Source organism: Anas platyrhynchos, chromosome 33, assembly GCF_047663525.1.
Source record: "Anas platyrhynchos isolate ZD024472 breed Pekin duck chromosome 33, IASCAAS_PekinDuck_T2T, whole genome shotgun sequence".
Taxonomy (NCBI): Eukaryota; Metazoa; Chordata; class Aves; order Anseriformes; family Anatidae; genus Anas; species Anas platyrhynchos.
This window is the reverse complement of record NC_092618.1, coordinates 9553999-9568141: the sequence shown is the minus strand read 5'-3', so window position 1 is coordinate 9568141 and position 14143 is coordinate 9553999. Positions and strand designations below refer to the sequence as shown.

The following is a 14143-nucleotide window of genomic DNA, read 5'->3' as shown; positions in this document are numbered from 1 at the left end:
GGCACCCCATAATCCCGGGACACCCCATGATCCTGGGACACCCCATAATCCTGGGACACCCCATAATTCTGGGACACCCCATGATCCCGGGACACCCCATAATTCTGGGACATCCCACAATCCTGGGACATCCCATAATCCAGGGGCACCCCATGATCCCGGGACACCCCATAATCCCGGGACACCCCACAATCCTGGGACACCCCATAATTCTGGGACACCCCACAGTCCTGGGACACCCCATGATCCCGGGACACCCCATAATTCTGGGACACCCCATGATCCCGGGACACCCCATAATCCCAGGACACCCCATAATTCTGGGACACCCCATAAACCCGGGACATCCCACAATCCTGGGATACCCCATAATCCTGGGACACCCCATAATTCTGGGACACCCCACAATCCTGGGACACCCCATAATTCTGGGACACCCCATAATCCAGGGACACCCCGTAATTCTGGGACACTCCACAATCCTGGGACACCCCATGATCCTGGGACACCCCATAATCCTGGGACACCCCACAATCCCAGGACACCCCATGATCCCAGGACACCCCATAAACCCGGGACATCCCACAATCCTGGGACACCCCATAATTCTGGGACACCCCACAATCCTGGGACACCCCATGATCCCGGGACACCCCGCAGTCCTGGGACACCCCATAATCCCAGGACACCCCATAATCCTGGGACACCCAAAAAGCAGGGACCCCAAAAGCCGTGATGTGGGGGTGATGGGGACTTGAAGAACCCGGTTCTTCAAGTATGGGTGTATTGGGATATAGGGACAGGGATATAGGGATATGGGGTTATTGGGGACGGGGGGATATTGGGATGGGGGATATCGGGATATGGGGACAGGGGGATATGGGATAAAAAGGTAGATATAGGGACAGGGGGATATGGGGATAAAGGGATATGGGTGTATTGGGATATAGGGATATCGGGATATGGGATTATTGGGATATAGGGGTATGGGGTTATTGGGATATGGGGTTATTGGGATGGGGGATATTGGGATATGGGGACAGGGGGATGTAGGGACATGAGTGTATTGGGATATAGGGATACAGGGTTATTGGGGATGGGGATATCGGGATATGGGTGTATTGGGATATAGGGACAGGGATATCGGGATATGGGGTTATTGGGATATGGGGTTTTTGGGATATTGGGAGTTTTGGGACATTGGGGGACATGGGAATATTTAGAGACATTGGGGGCCGATATGGGTTGGTGCCTAGCCGGACGAGGCGACAGACAGCTCATCCTGTCCCCTTTTGTCCCACTTTATCCCCCTTTGTCCCCAACTAACCCCAGCAGTGGGCCCCACCTCCCCCCCGCCTCGCCCTTTTAACACCGCCCTCGCCCTTTTAACACGCGTCCACCCGCCCCTACCACGTGACCGGAAGCGGAAGCCGCTCCGAAGGCGGGACGAGGCGGAGCCGGCAGCGGACGCCCGGGGGTTGCGCTGCGGGGGGGGGGGGCCGGGCGGCCCCGCCATGGTGAGGGGGGGGCGGGGGGGTCCTGGGGGGGTCTGGGGGGGTCCGGGACAGGCCTGGGGGGGGTCTGGGGTTGGGTTTTGGGGTCTGGGGGGGGGCCCAGAGGGGGCCTGGGGGGGCTCCGGGCTGGGCCTCAGGGCCTGGGGGGGGCCTGGGGGGGGGCCTGGGGCTGGGTTTTGGGGTCTGGGGTCTTGGGGGGGGGGCAGAGGGGGCCTGGGGGGGTCCAAAGGGGCCTGGGGGGGTCTGGGAAAGGCCGGGGGGGGGGGTGGGGGTCTAGGGGGGGGTCTGGGACAGGCCTGGGGGGACTTGGGGGCTGGGGGGGTCCAGAAAGGGCCTGGGGGGGTCTGGGAAAGGCCGGGGGGGCTTTGGGGTTCGGTTTTGGGGCCTGGGGGGGTCCAGAAGGGGCGTGGGGGGGTTGGGATAGGCTTAGGGGGCTTTTGGGCCTGGGGGGGGGGCAGAAGGGGTCTGGGGGGGGCTCTGGGGTTCGGTTTTGGGGCCTGGGGGGGTCCAGAAGGGGCCTGGGAGGGTTTTTGGGGTCTGGGGGGGTCTGGGACAGGTCTGGGGGGGGGCTCTGGGGTCTGGGGGGGTCCAGAAGGGGCTTGGGGAGCTCCATTTGGGTCTGGGGGGCTCCAGGGCTCGGCTTTTGGGTCTGGGGGGGGCCCTTTTGGGTCTGGGGGGGGCCCTTTAGGCTCTGGGGGGGCTATGGGGCTCAGCTTTTGAGTCTGGGGGGCCCCTTTTGGGTCTGGGGGGGCCTCTTTTGGTCTCGGGGGGCTCTGGGGCTCAGCTTTTGGGTCTGGGGGGGTCCATTTGGGTCTGGGGGGGTCCATTTGGGTCTGGGGGGGCTCCAGCCTGTGCAGGGGGGGCTCCGTCCCCATTTATCCTTTTTTTTCTTTTTTTTCTTTTTTTTATCTTTTTTTATCTTTTTTTATCTTTTTTTTTCTTTTTTTTTCTTTTTTTTCTTTTTTTTTCTTTTTTTTTCTTTTTTTTTTTTCTTCTTTTTTTCTTTTTTTTTCTTTTTTTTTCTTTTTTTTTTTTTTTTCTTTTTTTTTCTTTTTTTTTCTTTTTTTTTTCTTTTTTTTCTTTTTTTTCTTTTTTTCCTTTTTTTTCCTTTTTTTCTTTTTTTTCTTTTTTTTTTTAAATTAATTTTGGGGATTTTTTTTTTTAATTAATTTTTTTTTTTAATTAATTTTGGGGATTTTTTTTGCCCCCCCCCAGGCGGCGGCGCTGGACCTGCGGTCGAAGGAGGAGAAGGACGCGGAGCTGGACAAGCGCATCGAGGCCCTGCGCAAGAAGAACGAGGCCCTCATCCGACGCTACCAGGTCCGGACCCCCCCAAAAAAACCCGAGACCCCCCCCCAAATCCTCCCCACCCCTCCCCAAGCCCCCCCCCGTCCTTTAATCCCACCGGATTAACGCCACGAGGCCGCTTAATCCGGGATTAAGCCCCTATAAAACCTTTTAGGGGCTTTATGGCTTGGGGGGGGGCTTTATTTTGGGGTGGGGGGGCTGCTGATGCCCCCTCCCCTTTTTTTGCCCCCCCCCAGGAGATTGAGGAGGACCGGAGGCGAGCGGAGCAGGAGGGGGTGGCGGTGACGGCGCCGCGGCACCGGCGCCCCCCCGAGCCCGAGAGGCGCAAGGAGGGGGGGCTTGGGGTGAGGGGGGGGTCCTGGGGGGTCCTGGAGGGATTTGGGGGGGTCTTGAGGGGAATATGGGGGGTTTGGGGGCTTTGGGGGGGGGTCCTGAGAGGTTTGGGGTGGTCCTGAGGGGTTTGGGGGGGAATATGGAAGATTTGGGGGGGGGTCTGAGGGGTTTGGGGGGGGGTCTGAGGGGTTTGGGGGGGGGTCCTGGGGGATTTGGGGGGGGTCTCGGGGTGAGGGGGGTCCTGGGGTGAGTGGGGGGGGGTCCTGGGGGGTTCTGAGGGGGTTGGGGGGCTGGGGGATTTTTGGGGGGGGGTCTTGGGGTGAATGGGGAGTTTGGGGGGGTTCTGAGGGGGTCCTGGAGAGATTTGGGGGGGGGTCCTATTTTTTGGGGGGGGATTTGGGGGGATTTGGGGGTTTTGGGGGGCTTTTTGGGGTCATTTCTGGGGTCAGACAGCAGGGAAGGCTCTTTTATTTTGGGGGGGGGGGACACTTTTGGGGTATGGGGGGGCATTTTGGGGCGCTGTCCCCCCTCACCCTTTTCCCCCCCCCCATAGGAGAAGCCCGGCCGGACCGAGCGGAAGCCCCCCGCCGCCCCCAGACCCCCCCACGGCGCCGCCCCCCGCCCCTCCGGCCGCCCCCCCCGGGGGGAGCCCCCCCCAGCCCCGAGGGAGCGCGGTGCCCGCGGGCGGCGCTCGGGGGGCCGGGGCGGGGGGGGGGCGGCTCTTGGGGGGTCAGGGGGCGACGCCGGCCCCGACCGCAAATCCCAGGTGGGTTCGAGGGGTTTTTTGGGGTGGGGGGGTGGGGCTTAAAGGGTTTGGGACCCCCCCCCACTAAATTTCCCCCCCCCTTTAAGGAATGGGAGGAGCGGCGGCGGCAAAACATCGAGAGAATGAACGAGGAGATGGAGAAAATCGCCGAGTACGAGCGCAACCAGCGGGTGAGGGGGGGTCCCCGTCGCGATAGGGCCCCCTTCTGTCGCGATAGGGCTCTTCTGGTCACGACGGAGCCCCCCGTGGTCATGACAAGGCCCTTGGGGTTGTGACAGGACCCCCCTCTATCACGACGTGACCCCCTCCCATCGTGATAAACCTACTCCTGTCGCGACAGGACCTCCCTTGTTCGCAATACGGCCCCCTCCCGTCGTGATATGGTCCTGTCTGTCATGACACAGACCCCTCCTGTCGCAATAAGCTCGCTCCCATCACAGACAGGACCCCCCTTGTTCGCAATACAGTCGCCTCCCATCACAATACGGCCCCCTCCCTTTGCGATATGGCATCTCCTGTCATGATATGGCCCCCTCTGTCACGACACGGCCCACTCCCATCGTGATAAACCTACTCCTGTCGCGACAGGGCCCCCCTTGTTCGTGATACGGCCCCCTCCCTTTGCAATAAGTCCGCTCCTGTCGTCATATGCCCCCCACTATCACGACACAGCTCTCTCCAATCGCGATATGCCCCCTTCTATCACGACACTCCCCCTCCTGTCACGATAATCCCACCCCCATCGCAACAGGAGCCCCCTTGTTCACAATACAACCCCCTCCCTTTACAACAACTCCCCTCCAGTCGCGATATGCCCCCTTCTATCACGACATGACCTTCTCCTGTCGCGATAGCCCCCCTATTTCCCCCCCCCAGGACGGGCTGCAGGACCGCAACCCCGTGCGGAGCTTCCTGGACGACCCCCGGCGCCGCGGCCCCGCTCAGGACGAGCGCCACGGGGGGAGCCGCCGGCACGGCCGCAACTGGGGGGGCACCGACTTCGAGGGGGTCCGGGCCGGCTTGGAACAGCGCGTGAGTCCCCCGCGAGGCTTTACGGGACAAAAAAAAGTCAGATTTGGGTTTTTTAACTTTTTTTGGGGGTCGTTTTAGGGTCGTCGCCGCGCCGCCCCCACCATGACCGGCCGCGAGCGCGCCGAGTACGCCCGCTGGAAGCAGGAGCGCGACGAGATCGACCGGCAGCGCCTCGCCCGCCACCGCCAGCCCACCGGGCAGTGGCGCCGCGAGTGGGACGCCGACAAGACCGACGGCATGTGGGTGCCCCCCCCGGACCCCAAAATCCCCCAAAATCCCCCAAAATCCCCCAAAATCCCCCCAATTTACCCCCCCCTAATTTATCCCCCCCCTCAGGTTCAACGACGCGCCCGACGCCGAGCACGGTGCGATATGACCTCAATTCACTTATATTTTTGGGGTGCCCCCCCCTTTTTTTTTTTTAAAGGGGGGGCACCCCAAAGCTCTAAGCGAGGCTCGCCCCCCCCCCAGAACCCCAAAAACGCCCCCCCAAGCCCCCCACTTTCGGCGAGTTCCTGCCCGCGCCGCGCAGGAAGCGGCAGAGCCGCGGGCGCAACCCCGGCACCAAACCCTACAGGTGAGCTTGGGGGGGGTCCCCCCCCCCTTTTTATTGCCCCCCCCTCAAATTTCTGCCCCCGAGGGGCTCTGATATCGCCCCCCACCCCCAAATTTTGCCCCCCCCCCCCAGCATGCACGACGACCGCTGGGAGGAGGAGAAGGAGCCGGCGGCGCAGCCCGGTGGCACCGATGGGAAGGGGGCGCAGGAGGTGAGCCTGAGCCCCCCCCCCCCAAAAAAAAGCCCCCCCCCCTTTTGTGGGGGTCCCCCCCCCCGTAGAAAGATGCCCCCGGTTGGTGTGCTCCCCCTCCCCCTGATAAATCTGGCTCTGGTTTTTGGGGGGGCACCCATCTACCCCCAAAAGCTCGCCCTTTTTAGGGACCCCCCCCCAAAACTGCCCACTTTTAGGGCCCCCCCCCAGAGCTCTCCACTTTTAGGGCCCCCCCCAAAAAACTCTCCCCTTTTAGGAACCCCCCCCCCCACAAAAGCTGCCCCCTTTCAGTGACCCCCCCCCAAAGCTCTCCTCTTTTAGAGACCCCCCCCCAAAGCTCTCCCCTTTTGGGGACCCCCCCAAAACCCCCCCAAAGCTGCCCGCTTTTGGGACCCCCCCCAAAAGGTGACCCCTTTCAGTGACCCCCCCACCCCAAAGCTGCCCTCCTTTTTAGGGACCCCCCCCAAAGCTCTCCCCTTCTAGGGCCCCCCCCCTCAAAAGCTGCCCCCTCTTAGGGCCCCCCCCAAAAGCTCTCCCCTTTTAAGCCCCCCCCCACCCCCCCCAAAAAAAAACTGCCCCCTTTTTGAACCCCCCCCCCCCAAAAAAAAAAGCTTCCCCCTTTTTTGAGCCCCCCTTTTTTGAGCCCCCATTTTTGACCTCCCCCCCGAAGCCTCCCCCTTTTTTTCAAACCCCAATTTTTTGGGACCCCCCCCCCTTTTTTTTTTTTTTTTTGTCCCCCCCCCAGCTTGAAGCAGCTCCCAGCGGGACCCCCCTGCAGCCCCCCCCTGACCCCGAGGAGGATGAGGATGAGGACGAGTGGGAGGACGTCAGCGAGGAAGAGGAGGAGGACGACGAGGAAGAGGAGGACGAGGAGGAAGACGACGAAGGCAGCAGCCCCCCCTCCCCCGCCAAGGCCGACCCCCCCCTCCTCAGTGCGTCCCCCCCCGATCCGCCCCCCCCAGGCTTGGCGGGGGGGGGCTGCCCCCCCCTCAGCCCCCTGTTCCCCCCCGAAGGCCCCCGACCCGTCCGCGACTGGGGCGAGGAGATGGACCTGGCCCCCCCCCCCCATGGCGGCCTGAGGGGTGCCCCCCCCGCGACCCCCCCCCCGGCAGAACCTGCAGGTAAAATTTGAGGCGGGGGGGTCACAAATTAAATGTTTACCCCCCCCCCCTTCTTCAGCACACGCTGATTTGTGGGATTTATTTTTTTTTTGGGGGGGGGGAACCCCCTGATTTGTGCCCCCCCCCTCACATTCAGGGCTGAGCCCCACGGAGCAGCTGGACCCCCCCGGGGGGCTTCCAGCCCCCCCCCAGGACACCCCCCAGCACCCGACACAAGGTGGGAACAGCAATAATATTTGGGGGGGGGGGGGTCAAACACCACAATGCCACCTCCCCCAATTTAACGGGGGGGGCTCTAACGACCCCATATTTATTTTTTTTTTTATCCCCCCCCCTTACAGAAACTCTACAGCAGGACCCCGAGGGCCCCCCCCCCGGCACGGTGGAGATCACCGACTTCCAGCGGGTGCGTTTCCGTAAGCGCTCGCCCCCCCCCGCCGCCAGCTGACCGCCCCCCCGGCCGTCCTCCTGCATGCCGCCTCGGACGGACCCTCTCTTTCTTTTTTTTTTTTTGGGGGGGGGGCTTCTGGCTTTATTTTTCGCCGGGGGGGGGGCTTGCTGTATGGCTGTCCGTCTCTCTGTCTGTCCCGCATTAAAATTTTTGCCTCCCCCCACACAGCCCTGAGGTCGCCGCCGCAGCTCCTGTTTCCCGTCGTGTGTCCCCCCCCCTAAAAAATTTTTATTTGGGGGGGGCTCCCCAAAATGTGTCCCCCCCCCCTAATTTTTTTTTTTTTTTTTGGGGGGGGGGCTCCCCAAAATCTGGTGCCTGGTTTTAGGGTCCTCGTGTTCCTTTTGAGGTCTCTGCTCCCCCCCCCCAGCTTCAAGGCCATGGAGATGGGGGGGGGGAGCAGGTGATGTTCCACCCCCCCCCCCCAAGATTGCCCAATTTTGGTGTTTTTTTTGGGGGGGGGGGGGATTTGTAAAATAAATCTCAAAAAAGCCGCTGCGCCTGGTCCCTGGTGCTGGGTCCCCCCCCCCAATGAAATTAGGGGGGTCCTGGACCCCGTGGGGGGGTCCGTGTCCATCGAGGAGGAGGAGAAATGAGAAGATTTGGGGCGAAATGAGAAGATTTGGGGCGGAATGAGAAGATTTGGGGCGGAATGAGAAGATTTTGGGGTCCTGGGGAGATTTGGGACGAAATGAGAAGATTTTGGGGTCCTGGGGAGGTTTGGGGCTGAAATGAGAAGATTTTGGGGTCCTGGGGAGATTTGGGGCTGAAATGAGAAGATTTGGAATCCTGGGAGTGGATCTGGGGTGAATTGAGAAGGTTTTGGGGCTCTGGGGGGAGGATTTGGGGGTGAACTGAGAAGATTTGGGGTCTCAGGTGGAGATTTGGGGGTGAAATCAGAAGATTTGTGTCCCCAGGGGGAGGTTTGGGGTGGGGGGTGAAATGAGATTTTTGGCGCCCTCGAGGGAATTTGGGGGTGAAACAAGGAGATTTGGGGCTTGGGATGGGGTGAGAGGAGGAGAGCTAGGATGAGATTTTGGGGTGAAAGGAGGAGAATTGGGGTCTGGGGGGGTGCTCGGGGAGGGCAGCGGCTGGGCGCAGTGCCCCCCGGCGATGGGCCGCGGCCGGGACCGGGATGCTCAGGGCACCACCTTGGAAATCCCATAAATAAATAAATAAAAAATTTTTAAAAAAAGCCCAGAATTTGGGGTTTCACCACCCCCCATTTCCTCCCATTTCGGGTCGCCACCCCACCCAGCCCCGGCGGCCCCGCCACCGCTTCCTCTTCGCCGCCGGCATAAAAGCGCGCTGCCCCGCGGCCCCCGTCCTTCGTCCTCGGCGCCGGGAGAGCGGCCGCAGCCCGCGGGGACCAGGTGAGCCCCCAAAATCCCCACCCCGACCCCGGTGGGCTCCGAGGTTTCCCCCCGGGTGGGCTCCGACCCCCTCGGTGCGCGCCGGGGGCTCCCGGTGGAGCCCCTTGGTTGCGTTGCGATGCTCGGAGGCACCAAAATTTATCTCCATGGGGTCCAAATCCCCTCCCTATGGGTCCCAAATCCCCTATGGGTCCCAAATCCCCTATGGGTCCCAAATCCCCTATAGGCACCCAATCCCCTATAGGCACCCAATCTCTCCGTGCTTGCGTTGAGCTCAACCCAACTCTTCCCCATGCTCTCCTCCTCCGCATCGCGCCCTCCTCCTCGCCCTGGGGTCCCATCCCCGGCTCCGAAAGCCCTAAATCCCCCCCCCACACCCCATTAGCCCCCCCCCCCCCCGGTGAAGGTGCCCCGGTGTTTCCTCACCCGGCCGCTTGCACAAGGCAGGAGGAAGGAGAAGGGCTCGCCAAGGAAGTGGGGAAATTGCGGGTTCCTTGGTGACGGCGAGGGCGGAGGGGATGGCGAGCGGGAGGAGGCTCTTGTGCAACGCCGGCTCCTTGGGGGGCCGCTGGCCCCGTGGAAGAGCGGCTCTGTAGGGGCGGACGGAGAAAGGTGGCTCTGTAGGGTTGGAAGGGGAAGGGTATTTCTATAGGGTTGGATTGAGGAGAACATCTCTGTAGGGTTGGGTGGGGAAGGGTATTTTTGTAGGGTTGGATGGGGGAGGACAGCTCTATAGGATTGGAAGGGGAAGGGCATCTCTGTAGGGTTGGATTGAGAAGGACATCTCTGTAGGGTTGGGTGGGGAAGGGTATTTTTGTAGGGTTGGATGGGGAAGGGCGTCTCTGTAGGGTTGGATTGAGGAGGACATTTCCATAGGGTTGGGTGGGGAAGGGCAGCTCCATAGGATTGGGTGGGGAAGGGCATCTTTGTAGGGTTGGAAGGGGTAGGGCATCTCTGTAGGGTTGGGTTGAGGAGGACATCTCTGTAGGGTTGGGTGGGGAAGGGTATTTTTGTAGGGTTGGATGGGGGAGGACAGCTCTATAGGATTGGAAGGGGAAGGGCATCTCTGTAGGGTTGGGTTGAGGAGGACATCTCTGTAGGGTTGGGTGGGGAAGGGTATTTTTGTAGGGTTGGAAGGGGAAGGGCATCTCTTTAGGGTTGGATGGGGAAGGGCTGCTCCATAGGATTGAAAGGGGAAGGGTATTTCTATAGGGTTGGATTGAGGAGAACATCTCTGTAGGGTTGGATGGGGAAGGGCATCTCCGTAGGGTTGGATGGGGGAGGACAGCTCTATAGGATTGGAAGGGGAAGGGCATCTCTGTAGGGTTGGAAGGGGAAGGGCATCTCTGTAGGGTTGGGTGGGGAAGGGTATTTTTGTAGGGTTGGATGGGGAAGGGCGTCTCTGTAGGGTTGGATTGGGGAGGACATTTCCATAGGGTTGGTTGGGGAAGGGCAGCTCCATAGGATTGGGTGGGGAAGGGTATTTTTGTAGGGTTGGAAGGGGTAGGGCATCTCCATAGGGTTGGATGGGGGAGCACAGCTCTATAGGATTGGAAGGGGAAGGGTATTTCTATAGGGTTGGATTGAGGAGAACATCTCTGTAGGGTTGGGTGGGGAAGGGCGTCTCTGTAGGGTTGGGTTGAGGAGGACATCTCTAGGGTTGGGTGGGGAAGGGTATTTCTGTAGGGTTGGAAGGGGAAGGGCATCTCCATAGGGTTGGATGGGGGAGGACATTTCCATAGGGTTGGATGAGGAAGGGCAGTTCTGTAGGATTGGAAGGGGAAGGGCATCTCTGTAGGGTTGGGTTGAGGAGGACATCTCTGTAGGGTTGGGTGGGGAAGGGTATTTTTGTAGGGTTGGATGGGGAAGGGCGTCTCTGTAGGGTTGGATTGAGGAGGACAGCTCTATAGGATTGGAAGGGGAAGGGTATTTCTGCAGGGTGGGGAAGGGCAACTCCGTAGGGTTGGAAGAGCATCTTTGTAGGGTTGGAAGGGCATCTTTATAGGGTTGGATTGGGGAGGACATCTCTGTAGGGTTGGGTGGGGAAGGCCGTCTCTGTAGGGTTGGGTTGAGGAGGATATCTCTAGAGTTGGGTGGGGAAGGGTATTTCTGTAGGATTGGAAGGGCATCTTTATAGGGTTGGGTGGGGAAGGGCATCTTTGTAGGGTTGGAAGGGGAAGGGCAGCTCCTGGGTCCTCCCCGCATGGGTGGAGAGGTCCCTTGGTTGGAGGAGGGCGTGAAGATGGGGGTTGGGGTTGGGGTTGGGGTGGGGTGAGGTGGGGGTGGGGTTGGTTTGGGGTTGGTTTGGGGTTGGGGTTGGGATGGGGTTGGTTTGGGGTGGGGTTGGTTTGGGGTTGGTTTGGGGTTGGTTTGGGGTTGGTTTGGGGTTGGGGTTGGTTTGGGGTTGGTTTGGGGTTGGGTTGGGGTTGGGGTTGGTTTGGGGTTGGGTTGGTTTGGGGTTGGGGTTGGGGTTGGGGTTGGGTTGGGTTGGGGTTGGGTTGGGGTTGGGTTGGGGTTGGGTTGGTTTGGGATTGGGTTGGGTTTGGGTTGGGGTTGGGTTGGTTTGGGGTTGGCTTGGGGTTGGTTTGGGGTTGGGTTGGGGTTGGGGTTGGTTTGGGGGTTGGGTTGGGGTTGGGTTGGGGTTGGTTTGGGGTTGGGGTGGGGTTGGGGTTGGTTTGGGGTTGGGGTGGGGTTGGGTTGGGGTTGGTTTGGGGTTGGGGTTGGTTGGGGGTTGGTTTAGGGTTGGTTTGGGGTTGGGTTGGTTTGGGATTGGGGTTGGTTTGGGGTTGGTTTGGGGTTGGGTTGGGGTTGGGTTGGGGTTGGTTTGGGGTTGGGGTGGGGTTGGGGTTGGGTTTGGGGTTGGGTTGGGGTTGGTTTGGGGTTGGGGTTGGTTGGGGGTTGGTTTAGGGTTGGTTTGGGGTTGGGTTGGTTTGGGATTGGGGTTGTTTTGGGGTTGGGTTGGGGTTGGGTTGGGGTTGGGGTTGGGTTGGTTTGGGTTTTGGGTTGGGTTGGTTTGGGTTTGGGGTTGGGTTGGGGTTGGGTGGGGTTGGTTTGGGGTTGGGTTGGTTTGGGGTTGGGTTGGGGTTGGGTTGGGGTTGGGTGGGGTTGGTTTGGGGTTGGGTTGGTTTGGGGTTGGGGTTGGGTTGGTTTGGGGTTGGGTTGGGGTTGGGGTTGGTTTGGGGTTGGGGTTGGTTTGGGGTTGGGTTTGGGGTTGGGTTGGTTTGGGTTGGGGTGGGGTTGGTTTGGGGTTGGGGTTGGGGTTGGTTTGGGGTTGGGTTGGTTTGGGGTTGGGGTGGGGTTGGGTTGGTTTGGGGTTGGGGTGGGGTTGGGTTGGTTTGGGGTTGGTTTGGGGTTGGGGTTGGGTTGGTTTGGGGTTGGTTTTGGGTTGGGGTTGTTTTTGGGTTGGTTTGGGGTTGGGTTGGGTTGGACGCGACCCTCGGAGATCGCCCCCCCCCTTCCACGATCAGATCGCGCTCCCCATCGGCCCCAAACCTCTCCTTTTTCAGCCTAAAACCTCACCTTGACCATCGCAGCCTCCTCCGAGTGGAGAATCACCTCTCCCAAACTCCCGGGACCCCATTCGATATCGGGGGGCCACCACGAGGTGTCCCCGCGCCCTGCTCGTGGTGGGGACACATCCTATGGGGGGGGGGGGGACACCCCGAGGGCGAAATCCTCGTCCCAGCGCCCCTTCCCCTATAACGGGGTTTGCTCCTAGGTGCACGATGGACTTCCAGGGCTACAACTACTCCAACTACTCCGGCGTGGAGGACTACATCTTCGACGACTTCGGCGACTACGAGGTCCCCGCCGGCCACCGCGCCATCCTGGCCCTCTACACCATCATCTTCCTCCTGGGCGTTTTGGGCAACGGCGCCGTCATCTGGGTGAGCGGCTTCGAGCTGCGGCGCACGGTCAACGGCGTCTGGTTCCTCAACCTGGCGCTGGCCGACCTCCTCTGCTGCTTGGCCTTGCCCTTCTTGGCCCTCCCGTTGACCCAAGACCACCACTGGCCCTTGGGGGGCTTCGCCTGCAAGCTCCTGCCCTCCCTCACCATCCTCAACATGTTCGCCAGCGTCTTGCTCCTGACGGCCATCAGCGCCGACCGCTGCGCCCTGGTGATGCGCCCGGTGTGGTGCCAAAACCACCGGACCCTGGCGGTGGCCCGGGGGGCTTGTGTGGCCGCGTGGCTGCTGGCCTTCCTCCTCACCCTCCCCTCCATCATCTTCCGCGGTTTACGACGGGACGCCATCTCCGAGAAGGCGACGTGCGTTTTGGAATACTCCACGGTTGGGCGGCACCAGCGCCTCACCGAGCTCCTCACCTCCGTGTCCCGGTTCATCTTCGGCTTCCTCGCGCCCTTCGTGGTCATCTCCGTGTGCTACGGGCTGCTGCTGGCCCGCGTCCACAGCAAGCGCTTCGCCCGCTCCAAGAAGGCCACCAGGCTCGTCCTGGTGGTCATCGTCAGCTTCTTCGCCTGCTGGTTGCCCTTCCACGTGGTGGGGCTCATCCTGGCCTCCAGCTCGCCCACCAGCTCCTTGTTCAAGAGCGCGGTGGCGGTGGACCCGGTGGTCACCGGGGTGGCCTACATCAACAGCTGCATCAACCCCGTCATCTACGTGGTGATGGGCCAGGACTTCAAGGACAAGTGCCGGCGCTCCTGGCGCGCCGTGCTGCGCGGCGTGATGAGCGAGGACCTCTCCGGGAGCACCTTGGGCGACAGCCGCGCCAAGACCAAGGCCACCGCCGACGACCACAGCGTCAGCACCAACGTCTGACCTCCTGCTTGAGGCCACCGCCTTCTCCTCCTCTCTTTTTTTTGGGGAGGGTTTGGATGGGACCCGAATTTACGAGGGGATGCGTTCGTTGTCCTCTATCCTTTTTTTTGCCAGAGTGGGGAAATTGGAGGGTCAAATTAACCGATGTCTTGGCCTCGTGGACCTCCTTGGAGGCTCTTTGGAGGCCACCACGCTCCAGCCTCCTGGGGCTGCCTCCTCCTCCTCCTCCGAGCCTGGACCCCGTGCCCCACTCCCAGCCCCATAAAAACCACCTGAAGCCCTCCCCGCCCCACATCCCCGTGGGGCAGCGAGCTCTGAGGTGAGGCTGAGCCTCCTCCAGTTGGGCGAAATCCACCCCAAAATCCACCCCAAAGTGCCGGGGTGTGGCATGCCCCACCAAAAAGGGGTCACCCCCCACTTCGCCCCCGCCACCTCAGCCCCGTGCCTTCGCCGTAGCCGCGTCCGACGTCGCCAATAAATCGCCGAGCCGCTGTGGGTGTTGTGTGTCCTCGAGGTGTTCCTTGGGTTGCTCTCCTTGGGGTTGCTTTTTGGGGTTCTTCTTGGGGGTCTTCTTCAAGGGGTTGTCCGTGGGTTGTTCTTTGAGCTGCTTTTTGGGGTTCCTGGGATCCTCCAGGGGTTGCCCCTTGGGGTTGCTCCTTGAGCTGGTTCTTGGGGTTCTTCTTGGGGTTCTTCTTCAAGGGGT

At 60.9% G+C, this 14143-nt stretch overlaps 1 protein-coding gene across 5 annotated transcripts; it reads left to right on the top strand.

Annotated features, from left to right (window-relative positions):
• Window positions 1–1455: 1455 nt before the first annotated feature.
• On the top strand, window positions 1456–13938 carry CCDC9 (coiled-coil domain containing 9). Of its 5 annotated transcripts, none has more exons than XM_072030268.1 (19): window positions 1456–1517; window positions 2730–2834; window positions 3059–3166; window positions 3709–3921; window positions 4008–4091; window positions 4798–4953; window positions 5032–5192; window positions 5290–5318; window positions 5425–5530; window positions 5642–5720; window positions 6466–6607; window positions 6734–6841; window positions 6978–7058; window positions 7183–7247; window positions 8548–8662; window positions 9106–9274; window positions 12169–12288; window positions 12381–12549; window positions 12738–13938. In XM_072030268.1, exons 1-19 carry the CDS (start codon window positions 1515–1517, stop codon window positions 13761–13763), a joined length of 3039 nt encoding a protein of 1012 aa, XP_071886369.1. In that variant the 5' UTR covers window positions 1456–1514; the 3' UTR covers window positions 13764–13938. The 5 variants fall into 5 exon arrangements, with proteins under 5 accessions (XP_071886369.1, XP_071886368.1, XP_071886371.1 ...); XM_072030267.1 differs by having other exon boundaries at window positions 6466–6652; XM_072030270.1 differs by lacking the exon at window positions 12169–12288 and having other exon boundaries at window positions 1457–1517; window positions 6466–6652.
• The last annotated feature ends 205 nt before the right edge of the window (window positions 13939–14143 follow it).